At 46.3% G+C, this 12304-nt stretch overlaps 1 protein-coding gene across 1 annotated transcript in view; it reads left to right on the top strand.

Annotated features, from left to right (window-relative positions):
* Window positions 1–4887: 4887 nt before the first annotated feature.
* The window catches only part of LOC309325996 (tumor necrosis factor receptor superfamily member 16-like), a 58157-nt gene continuing 50740 nt past the window's right edge, over window positions 4888–12304 (top strand). The window contains exon 1 of the mRNA XM_081834464.1: window positions 4888–5779. Within this exon, the coding sequence (XP_081690590.1) occupies window positions 5681–5779 (99 nt within the window). The 5' untranslated portion in view covers window positions 4888–5680. The remainder of the gene's footprint in view (window positions 5780–12304) is intronic.

Genomic DNA, 12304 nt, shown 5'->3' with positions numbered 1-12304 from the left:
ATGACTGTCGGGTACCCCTTCCATCCCTACATTTCTATGATTTGATTGCACTGTAAGGCTGCGCTCTGATACTGACTTACCGGATTTTTCGCTCTATAAGACGCACCAGACCACAAGACGCACCAAGTTTTTGGAGCAGGAAAACAAAGAAAAAATATTCTGAATCTCAGAAGCCAGAACAGCAAGAGGGATCGCTGCGCAGTGAAAGCAGCAATGCCTCTCGCTGTTCTGGCTTCTGGGATAGCTGCGCAGCCTGCATTCGCTCCGTAAGACGCACACACATTTCCCCTTACTTTTTAGGAGGGAAAAAGTGAGTCTTATAGAGCAAAAAATACGGTACTTAGGAGTAAGCCCCATTGAACTCAGTCGGATATACTTCTGAGTAGACCATTATCGGATGACATGGAAAGGCTGGAATCCTATCCCTTCTCAAGGGAGCTTGCTTCTGAGTAGGCTTGCCTAGGCCTGTCCTGAGAATCAGGCCCCATAGAGCAGGGGTAGGCAACCTAAGGCCCGGGGTCCAGATCCGGCTCAATCGCCTCCTGTCTTTTTTTAAAAAAATATTTTTTATTGCATGATTTAATGTTACAAAAAAACATTACAACCATACAGTGGTACCTCGGGTTACATACGCTTCAGGTTACAAACGCTTCAGGTTACAGACTCCGCTAACCCAGAAATAGTGCTTATGGTTAAGAACTTTGCTTCAGGATGAGAACAGAAATCGGGCTCCGGCGGCGTGGCAGCAGCAGGAGGCCCCATTAGCTAAAGTGGGGGTTCAGGTTAAGAATAGTTTCAGGTTAAGAACGGACCTCCGGAACAAATTAAGTACTTAACCTGAGGTACCACTGTACTACCACAAAATATAATTGAGAAATAAAAATTACATACATCAATATTTTGTTTGTTATTTGTTATTTACCGTCTTATCTCCTGCCAAACATTCCATACAAAGCACACACAAGCAAAATAATAATAATAATGATAATAATGAAAATAAGTATTTTTCCCCTTTTATCTTACACCCCTTCTCAATCCGGCCCGCAGACGGTCTGGGAATCAGTGTGTTTTTACATGAGTAGAATGTGTCCTTTTATTTAAAGTGCATCTCTGGGTTATTTGTGGGGCATAGGAATTCATTCATATTTCCCCCCAAAATATAGTCTGGCCCCCCACAAGGTCTAAGGGACAGTGGACCGGCTCCCTGCTGAAAAAGTTTGCTGACCCCTGCCATAGAGCTTGGTGAGGTTTACTTAGGAGTAGGCAGATTGTGCTGCAAGTGGCGCACAAACACAAACACACACACACATACACACACGCCTTTGGAAAGCAGCCATCGCTCTAATTTGTTAACACCTCTTAATAACTGTGCCATCTTCAAAGAGATTTAAAACACAGAATCATAAATCTAGCAGCAGAGAGGCAAATTCGGCTCCTGATGTTTTGGGCTTTCTTTGTTGTTGTTGTTCAGTCGTGTCTGACTCTTTGTGACCCCATGGACGGGAGCATGCCAGGCACTCCTGTCTTCCACTGCCTCCCGCAGTTTGGTCAGACTCATATTTGCAGCTTCGAGAACACTGTCCCACCATCTCGTCTTCTGTCATCCCCTTCTCCTTGTGCCCTCCATCTTTCCCAACATCAGGGTCTTTTCCAGGGAGTCTTCTCTTCTCACGAGGTGGCCAAAGTCTTGGAGTCTCAGCTTCAGGATCTGTCCTTCCAGTGAGCACTCAGGGCTGATTTCCTTCAGAATGGAGAGATCTGATCTTCTTGCAGTCCATGGGACTCTCAAGAGTCTCCTCCAGCACCAGAATTCAAAAGCATTCATTTTTTGGCGATCAGCCTTCTTTATGGTCCAGCTCTCACTTCCATACATCACTACTGGGAAAACCATAGCTTTAACTCTACGGACCTTTGTCGGCAAGGTGATGTCTCTGCTTTTTAAGATGCTGTCTAGGTTAGTAATTGCTTTTCTCCCAAGAAGCAGGCATCTTTTAATTTTGTGGCTGCTGTCACTGTCTGCATTGATCATGGAGCCCAAGAAAGTAAAATCTCTCACTCCCTCCATTTCTTCCCCTTCTATTTGCCAGGAGGTGATGGGACCAGTGGCCGTGATCTTCGTTTTTTTGATGTTGAGCTTCAAACCATATTTTGCGCTCTCCTCTTTCACCCTCAGATTTGCAGAGTTGGAAGGGACTTTTTTCTTTAAAAAATGTTTAGGGCAGGCACCCCCAAACATGGCCCCCCAGATGTTTTGGGACTACAATTCCCATCATCCCTGAACGCTGGTCCTGTTAGCTACGGATGATGGGAGTTGTAGTCCCAAAACAGCTAGAGGGCGGAGTTTGGGGATGCCTGGTTTAGGGGTACTCTCATTTTCCTACTCATATTGAAACACTGCCTCTCAATGAGGCCAAACTTAGATTCACAAAATGTTTTGGGGTATGCGTACCCCCCAGAAAAAAGCACGGCTTTTGCCCAACGTGGGGCTCAGTCACACAACCCTGAGATTAAGAGCGCTTTACATTAACTCAGTAATCTTCACTGCTGCTACTATTGCCTCGCACGGTGAAGAACACATTTCTACGTTAATAAATTTAAATAAAATCCTACTGGGGGCCACCACAGGAAAGGCCCTGCTCCTAATAGATGGACAGGGAACCCACATCAGTCCGAGGGCTGCATTTTTCTTCTGGGGTCCAGAAGTAAAACCGGGAACAGCAACAAATGTGCTTACCTTTGGACAGTAGGCTGGTTTCTCCGCACATCCCTGTTTCCTTCGTCCAGGTACACAAGAGGTGCTGTCAGAGTTCAAGGACATATTCAGACAAGGAAAAACACCCAAGGAGGTTGGGCGAAGGACGACTGGCAAGGGACGTAGCCTGGAGACAGTCCCAAGGGCCACAGAGATAGTTATGGAGGGCCACATTTGGGAACCCCCCCCTCCAAACCTGAGGTTCCTCACCTCTGCGGTAGATGGAAACATAGGAATCTGTCTTAAAATGCATCAAAGAAAGTTGGTCCATCTAGGGCTCATAATGCCTGCACTGGCTGGCAGCTGCTGTTCCAGACATTCTGTACTGCTCCCTCGCACTTTTGCATTTGTACATCTGTTATTTTTATCGTATTGATTTGAACTTCAATAAAAAGTGTGTGTCTGTGTGTGTGTGTGTGTGTGTGTGTGTGTAGGGCAGGGAGAAAGAGGACAGAAGATGAGAGAGAGAGAGAAAAGAAAGTCAAGCAGGGCCTACGGAACTCCCTGCCACAGGAGGCAGTGATGGCTGCCAAGTGGTTTCCTTAAGTTCTGATGGAACCTCCAGTTTAGAGGCAGTGGTGCTGTGGGTTAAACCACTGAGCCTAGGACTTGCTGATCAGAAGGTCAGCGGTTCGAATCCCCACGAAGGGGTGAGCTCGGTCCCTGCTCCTGCCAACCTAGCAGTTCGAAAGCACGTCAAAGTGCAAGTAGATAAATAGGTACCGCTCTGGCGGGAAGGGAAACGGCGTTTCCGTGCGCTGCTCTGGTTCGCCAGAAGCGGCTTAGTCCTGCTGGCCACATGACCCGGAAGCTGTACGCCGGCTCCCTCGGCCAATAAAGCGAGATGAGCCCTGCAACCTCAGAGTCGGTCACAACTGGACCTAATGGTCAAGGGTCCCTTCACCTTTACCTGCATTCCTAAGTCCTTGGGGGGCAGGGGTGCCCGGTGAATGCACACTATTTGAGTAGCAACACCCATCAACTGTGGCCATCAAATGTGGCCCCCCTCAAATATTTTATTGGGGGGGACGAAGACCCCCCCCTCGGCGTTGGCTCCTAGGGTTGGGGGTATTTGGCCACTGAGACAACAGGATGCTGAGCTTTCCTCATGGGCATGGGGGGGCAGACCCACAAACATTACTGAAAAGCATTGAAAGTACTCAATTATCAACAACTTTGGCGGCTTCCCTCCAGGTTGTGGGCTAAGTTCAGTAGCAGAAAACCTGTTTTCCAGGGCCGGATTTAGGTTTGATGAGGCCCTAAGTCACTGAAGGTAAAGGGGGCCTTTATAAAGTTTTGATTTGAGTTTCTACTGAAATGAGGCTGCATTTTAATGTTGTATTTTAATCTTGTTTTTAAGTTGTATTTCAATTAATGGTTTTTATACCTGGTGTCAGCCGCCCTGAGCCCGGTCTTGGTTGGGGAGGGCAGGGTATAAATAACATTTATTATTATTATTATTATTATTATTAGTCCAGCTGTCTTTTGTCAACAACAAATTGTCACTGCTTTTTTGTCTTGAATATATGCTATACAGTGGTACCTCGGGTTAAGTACTTAATTCGTTCCGGAGGTCCGTTCTTAACCTGAAACTGTTTTCTTAACCTGAAGCACCACTTTAGCTAATGGGGCCTCTTGCTGCTGCCGTGCTGTCTGAACAAACTGTGGGAGGCAGTGGAAGGCAGGAGTGCCTGGCATGCTCTGGTCCAGGGGGTCACGAAGAGTCGGACACGACTAAATGACTAAACAATATTATATTTTGGAAATGTGCATCCAGGGTTTTTTCCCCCTTTAATTTTTTTGAGGGCCCCCAAGAGAGTGGGGCCCTAAGCTATAGCTTTTTTAGCTTATAGTAAAGTAAAGCACTGCTGCTTTCACACACAAATTGATGGAACCTCCTGTTTAGAGGCAGTCTACCTGGATCTCTGCGTTCTTGATGGATGCTGGACTAGAAGCGCAATTGCCCTGATCCTGAAGTGCTGTCCTTATGTTTCCTGGGGTTTTTTTTAAAAAAAAATTAGGGAGGTGGGAGAGAAAGCCGGAGGAAGAGAGAGGCAGGAGGGGGAAGAGAGGGAGGAGAAGGAGGCGAGGCCGGGCGCGCCCACCTCTGGGAGGAGACGGGCGAGTCAGCCGCCAGGGAGCGCGTGTTGGGGAAGAGGCGCGTCCCCGGCCGTTGCAGCAGCTGCTTCTTCGCGGGGCTTGCGAGGAGGAGGCGGAGAAGAAGAAGAAGCAGGAGCCGGGAAGGAAGCAGAGAGGAACCCGCTCGCAGCCTCGCCAGCCCCGGGCGAACTTTTCCACGGTGCCAGAGAGATCCGGGGAAGGAAAAAACTGCGCAACGCCCAGCGAGGAATCCAGCGAGCGGCTCTGCGCCCTTTTCTCTCTCCTCTTTTTTTTTTTTGCAAAACTGCAAACCCTTCCTCCTCGGGGAAGAAAGAGGCTCGGCTCCTCCTGCGCGCGCCGACGCCTCTGGAGCAACATCTGGAGCGACTTTCCGGGCCCCCCAGATGCCAAACGCAGCTCCGCGCTCGCTCTCCCCAGAGGCCGCTTCGTTTTAGCAGTTGGGTTGCATTTTTTTTTTTATTTTAATCGGGAGAGAGAGAAAGAAAGAAGGAAGGAAAGAAAGAAAGAGGAGGGACAGGAAGGGACAAATCTGTGCTCCTCTTTGGGGAGAAAAGTGTGTCCAGTTTCCCTGCGATTGCAGAGCGCGCTCTCTACCCAAATTTTTGGACCGCGAGAAGCGCTTGGTGGTTGGTAACTGTTAAGTAGTGGGCGGGAGGGGGCTCTGTATTTATTTGCTTATTTATCTCCCCCCCCCCGGCAAAAAAACAACCCTTCAAGAAAAGAGAGGTTGTGCATTCGGATCGAAGCATTCCTGGCTTGCATTAAAAAAGAAAAAAGAAATATATTTATAATTGAGGGGCGTGCAAGATGCATTTCCAAAAAGGAGTCTCTTGTGAAACGGACGTCAATGTGATCAGAGCCACCCTTACCTGCCTTCTTCTGCTACTCCAATCCCTCCCTGCTCAGGTGAGTCTTGCCCTTGTCTTCCTATTACTAACGCAGCTTTCGTCTTCCACGCGGTTCCTGCGTTGTTGCAAGCGGGGGTTGCGCTGGATGATCCTTGGGTACCCCTTTGCCGCTTCGCAATTCTAGGATCCTGCTCTCTTCTCCTCCCTCGGAGCTTATCCCCCCCCCCAAAAAAAAATTTAATTCCGTGCCATTTCGACCCGGGAAACTGGAAACTTGGATATTTGGGGGGCGGGTGGGCGGAGATCTCTGCGCGCCCTTCGCTCCTTGGAAAACAACCACCTCTTGGATTTGAAAGTTGCGCGTCGATCTCTCCAAAGGAAATGAGCGGAGACTTGCGCGCTTTCTCGGGAGTAAGTCGCGCTCTTCCAGAGGATCTCCGTCTTCAAGAAAGGGCGTGGCTGGGGTGTGTCCGGACAGGGACTTGACGATGAGTTTAAATTTGGCTGGTGCAGTTGGTCCGTGGTTTTTTTTGATATATATATTTTTGTGTGTGTGGGCGTTTGTTTAAAGTGCACGAGTTTGGAGGAATAGTTTTTTGGAGCAGCAGCGCGCTAGTTTCCCAGCACACGCGCAAACTTGGATTTAAGAGGCTTGCAGCTTCTTTCGGATGGCCTGAAAGAGTGCCTCTGAGCATAAATAAGAGCGCGTTGCTCTCAGCTTGGAGTAGCGCGCATCAAACGCCTCTCCTGACCACCATAACTGGGGCTGGGTGTTTAAAATGCGAGAGTACTGCTTAATCTCTCTAATCGTATAAAATTTGTGTACTGCTTGATTGTTGAAAAAATAAAGTCAAAGCTGTTTAAAAAAACAACAACCAAAAAAGAAAAAGCAGCAACAGTAATTTAAAGCTAAAGTATAAGAATAGACTAAAAACAGATGAGGGAAAAAAACAAATTCTGATTGGTGGCATGCATTTCCCTAGCACGTACTGTGCAGATTTTGTTTTTGCCACCCACAAAGTTATTTTGTATTGTTTTAGTATTACTGATTACAGTGGTACCTCGGGTTGCATACGCTTGAGGTTACATACGCTTCAGGTGACAGACTCCGCTAACCCAGAAATAGTGCTTCAGGTTAAGAACTTTGCTTCAGGATGAGAACAGAAATCGTGCTCTGGCGGCAGCAGGAGGCCCCATTAGCTAAAGTGGTGCTTCAGGTTAAGAACAGTTTCGGGTTAAGAACGGACCTCCGGAATGAATTAAGTACTTAACCTGAGGTACCACTGTAGATATATATACCACCCTTCTTCAAAAGATATCGCAAGATTTAAAAGGGGGGGGGGGGCAAAGTACAACAGCCCTGTGATGCCGGCCAGGCTTGCAGCTGGCTCTGAAGCTTGGGCAAATAATTTCACTGCCCCACACCCTCTGGAAAAAGGGTGATAAGGTCTCAGCTCTCCAGAACTGCTTGAATTCTTCAGAACTGCTGGCTTCTAAAGGACTTGTCACCAGTTGGAGGAGACGGAGAGAGAGCGGAAACAGGCCCCCTTGCCAGCGTTAGAGTGCTAAAAACACATTCACCAGTGGTGAGGGGGAGTTTTCCTGGGAAATCCAGACTCTCTACTTGAGATTTCAAAATATAAAATAGTTGCCCTTTAAATTACCCAGTCAGCTTTGCTTTTGCGGGTGATGGGAAGTAAAAGAGGGGCCCTTCCTTTTCTCTGTCCCCATTTTTGCATAGATGAGGCTGTTTCGCAGGCATTGCGTGGGGATCTGTGTTTGAGAAGGAACAGAGATTTACCTCTGGTTGAAACAGGAAGGGCATTTTTTCTGTGCATTTTGCAGTTTTTATGTTGTGATTTTGCGTCGTGAACCTTCCTGAGATCCGCGGACGAAGGGTGGCACGCAAATTTAATGCATAATAATAATAATAATATTTTGTATGCAATGTGGTTAATGCATTTCTAGGTATGATTGTTCCTGGTGCTTTTTAGTGACAGCAAACGCAAGGAGCCTAAATTTCGGCCCTTGGCAGAAAGGTCTACAATTGCACAAAACTCTGCACTTATACAATTCTGTGCAGTTCTACGATTCCCCAGTAAAAAGGGGAAGGGCTAGGGGGGGGGAACAAGATCAAGAGTTCGAATTCCCAACTTCACCTTGGACTTCCAGCTCGCTGCAGCTTAGACTTGGTTTGCCTGTTGTGAAATGTGAACAGCAGTGGCCTACCTCACAGGGTTATTGTGAGACTCGAGGCTGCAATTTTATTTACGCTTAACCTGGCCGTAAAGCCCATTCGTGGGGCTTTAGTTCTGCAGTGATATTTAGGGGGTTGTGCTATGGATTAAATAGCATGTTAAAGTCCTAAGCATTCTTTTTGGGAGCAAATCCTGTTGTTTCTTCTCTGTATATGTGATTGAAATCGGTCTGTACAAGTGTATGAGCATCAAGGAATCTTGGGGAAAGAGCCCGCAGTTTTTCCAGCTGCCCAGTATCTTCGACTCGCCTTCGTCTTACTTATTGGTTAATTGGTTATAGCAGGCACATCCAACTCACAAGATTATTATTTATTATTTATTATTTGTACCCCACCCATCTGGCTGGGTTTCCCCAGCCACTCTGGGCGGCTTCCAACAAAGATTAAAAATACAATAAAACATCAAACTTTTAAAAACTTCCCTAAACAGGGCTGCCTTCAGATGTCTTCTAAAAGTCAGGTAGTTGTTTATTTCCTTGACATCTGATGGGAGGGCGCCACCACCGAGAAGGCCCTGTGCCTAGTTCCCTGTAACCGCACTTCTCGCAGGGAGGGAACCGCCAAAAGGCCCTCGGACCTGGACCTCAGTGTCCAGGCGAAACGATGGGGAGACTATGATCTATATAAATCTGTATTTAAAAAATGGCAGTGACCTATCCAGAGTGTTGGAGCTTTTTTTGAGGGGGCGTGGAGGGTGGATACATTCATTCCACATCATCTTTAATCATGAGATCAAAAAGTATCCTGCAATCGACCGCAATCTCCAGGGAATCTACCTTTCAACCAGTTGGACATCGTTGGGTTATAGTACCGTATTTTTCGCTCCATAAGACGCATCTGACCATAAGACACACTTAGTTTTTAGAGGAGGAAAACAAGGGGAAAAAATATTCTGAACGAAACAGTGGATGTTTGATTTGGTTCATGCTGTGGCAGCCTCCTTTATCGCTAGAGTCCCTTATCTCCCCTCCCGATCGCTTGCCGATCAGCTGCTCAGCGGCTTTGTTCCAACACCCCCTTCCCTCTTTCTAAAAATAAAAAGCACGATCTGCTTTTCGCCCCTGGGCAATTTGGCTCCAGGGACCACGCATTTACTCCATAAAACGCACAGACATTTCCCCTTACATTTTAGGAGGGAAAAAGTGTGTCGTATGGAGCAAAAAATACGGTATTTCACGCAGTAATGGCTCTTGACAGCAGTGTTACAAACTCATATATATAAGCTAGGTGTCAAATGGCCCCTTAAACCAAGGTTTGCAGTCGCCAAAATGGAAGGTCCAGTTGCCATTTTGGGGCAAGATAGTTCTCGAGTCTTATTTTTCAAAGGCTGGACTGACGGTGATTGATTCTCAGTTAAACATCTGGCTCAGTTCAGATTGCTAACTTGAGCTCGGTTAAGAGCTTTGAGAACTTAAAGAAGAAAAATTGCTTGATCCAGGGTCAGTCCACCTATATATTGGCCTTTTCCGACCTCTTTTTCTTAATGGTGACACGGACCATTCATAACGTAAGAATATTCTTCACAACTGTGAGCAGGGCAATAGCGTGGGGAAGACAAGCAGCAACGATATGATACGATACAATACAATATCTTTATTGTCGTTGTCCCATACAGAACAATGAAATTGAAAAATCTACATAAGTCATTCACAAACCCCTAAAAACTCTGAAACCCCATTTTAAAATACAGTGGTATCTCAGGTTACATACGCTTCAGGTTACATACGCTTCAGGTTACAGACTCCGCTAACCCAGAAGTAGTGCTTCAGGTTAAGAACTTTGCTTCAGGATAAGAACAGAAATCGTGCTCCGGCGGCGCGACAGCAGCCGGACGCCCCATTAGCTAAAGTGGTGCTTCAAGTTAAGAACAGTTTCAGGTTAAGTACGGACCTCCGGAACAAATTATGTGCTTAACCCAAGGTACCACTGTACTGCGTTTAAAACCAGAATTGCATTTGGGTAGAAACGATGAACTATAACATTGTTCCCTACTCCTGCTCAGGCTGCACAGAAAAAGGGTTTTGGTTCCTGAAATCCATTCCGATTGTGCAGATCAAATACAGTGGTGCCTCGCAAGACGAAAAGAATCGGTTCCGCAAGTCTCTTCGTCTAGCGGTTTTTTCGTCTTGCGAAGCAAGCCCATTGACGGCTTAGCGGATTAGCGCTATTAGCGGCTTTTAGCAGCTTAGCGGATCAGCGGATAAGCGGCTTGGAGGCTTAGAAAAAGGGAGGGGGAGGGGAAAAAACCCGCAGGAACTCGCAAGACATTTTTGTCTTGCGAAGCAAGCCCATAGGAAATTCGTTTTGCGAAGCACCTCCAAAACGGAAAACTCTTTCGTCTAGCGAGCTTTCCGTCTTGCGAGGCATTCGTCTTGCGGGGCACCACTGTACAACCAATGGAATTCTACAGGATGTGGGATTAGGGTTTGAAAACATCCAAGGATACCGAGATGGAGGAGACATTAGGTAGCATCCTGTCTCCCGGGCATCTTGACTCGGCCGAGAGCCAGGTTCAAAAGGCGCCTGGCGAATTTCGAACCCAGTGCTGGATGACATGGGCCGCTGGCCTGGTCCGGCAGGAAATGAGAAGGGAGATGAGGGAAGAATGATGCAGTTATGACCATTCTTTATCCCATGTGTTTGGTGCCATAGTTAGGTAAAAGACACATAAGTCTCTGCTTCCTAGGAGCTTACAGTGTAAACAGTAATAGATGAACAGTAGTGACGAAGGAGGGATTTTTCTTAGAACTGCAGTGGTACCTTGGTTCTCAAACGCCCCAAACTCGGTAGTAAATGTTCCAGTTTTCAAACGTTTTTCGGAAACCGAACATCCGATGCGGCTGTTGGCTATTGTTTCCAGGGCGCCTGCACCAATCAGAGGCCGCACCTTGGCTTTTGAACATTTCGGAAGTCAAACGGACTTTTGGAACGGTTTAGGTTTGGCACTTTTGTTTTTGCTATTTATTTTGCCCTTTTGTTTTTGAGGATTTTTCGGTTAATTTGTTTTTGTGACTGTGTGGAACCCAGTTCAGCTACCGACTGATTGATTGTGTAACTTTGGAAATGGATTAAAAAAAAACCCCATCCAAACAATGACTATTATCAGTGCAGGTCCGAAAAAATATAAATTTTTATTTTTATCATCTACAATACTGTCTTATTTATTTTATAGTACAGTACATTGACTCTTGCTTTCGTTTTATGGATCAGTGGTCTCGTTAGATAGTACGATCCATGTGAAATTGCTGTTTTAGGGGTTGTTTTTAAAAGTCTGGAACGGATTAATCCGCTTTGCATTACTTCCTATGGGAAAGCGCGTCTTGGTTTTGGAACGCTTTGGTTTTGGAACAGACTTCCGGAACGGATTAAGTTTGAGAACCAAGGTACCACTGTAGCAAAGTTGGCTGAGGTTATTTTATTAACTCCACTTGATCTTTCTGAAGATCTTCGAGCTTTGACAAGGGTGCATTTAGTAGCGCCAGGTTTTTAGCAAACACAGAGAGCTGTGTTAGGCCGCAGATACAAGACTTTGAACGTGTGGAGCCAAGTCTGCTGGTGTTTCTTTGAGGCTGGCTAGCGGCCTCTGCTTTTGCTCAGGGCTACATGCCTCTGTGATGTATAGGACTGTGGACTTTGCCTCAGGGTGTTTTCCCTTAAATGGCTCTGGAAAGATATTTGGAATTTTTGAGGGCAGTGTGATCTAAATCTTCCCTCAAGCGCTTATTAAGCAGTACAAAAGACGGGGGGATGTGAATTTTAGTGAAACATGATGGGGGAGGACGGAAATACCCACAATTTAAGGGAAACCAAACATTGCCTCCCATTGATGTTAATTTACAGGCAAACACACAGCATTTAAAGCATTAAACTGTATTTTGCTTGTTGGGTTTGTTTCTGTACTTTGTGAAGGAGGGTCCCTGAGAAAATAGATTCTAAAAGGCTATTAAACATCAACTTAGGGCACAATCGAAAGGCAAGTTCCGTTACAAAAGTCCCATTGAAGTGAATGGGGGCTATGCTAGACGAGAATAATCCCATTCATGTGAATGGGACTTGTGCCCCCAATAGCGTTTGTGACTCCAGGGGGGTTAACTCCAGCAAGTACAAATCTGTTTTCCCTAAAATTGTGGGGTTTTTCTTTCTAAGTATTATTCATGTGAAAATCTGTGGTCTATCAAGGCTTGAAGACAGGCGTGTCTGGGTTGTGGGGCTGACTTTTCTCAGAAGTAATAGAGAGCAGGTCCCAGATTTTCCTTACTGCTGTTTAGATTGTAAAAACGTGGCGTTTTGAACCTGGAACAGATGTGAAATAATCTAGGATGCCAT

The sequence above is a fragment of the Podarcis erhardii genome, assembly GCF_964252035.2.
Source record: "Podarcis erhardii genome assembly, chromosome: 12".
Classification (NCBI taxonomy): domain Eukaryota; kingdom Metazoa; phylum Chordata; class Lepidosauria; order Squamata; family Lacertidae; genus Podarcis; species Podarcis erhardii.
This window is presented reverse-complemented; position numbering and strand designations above follow the sequence as displayed.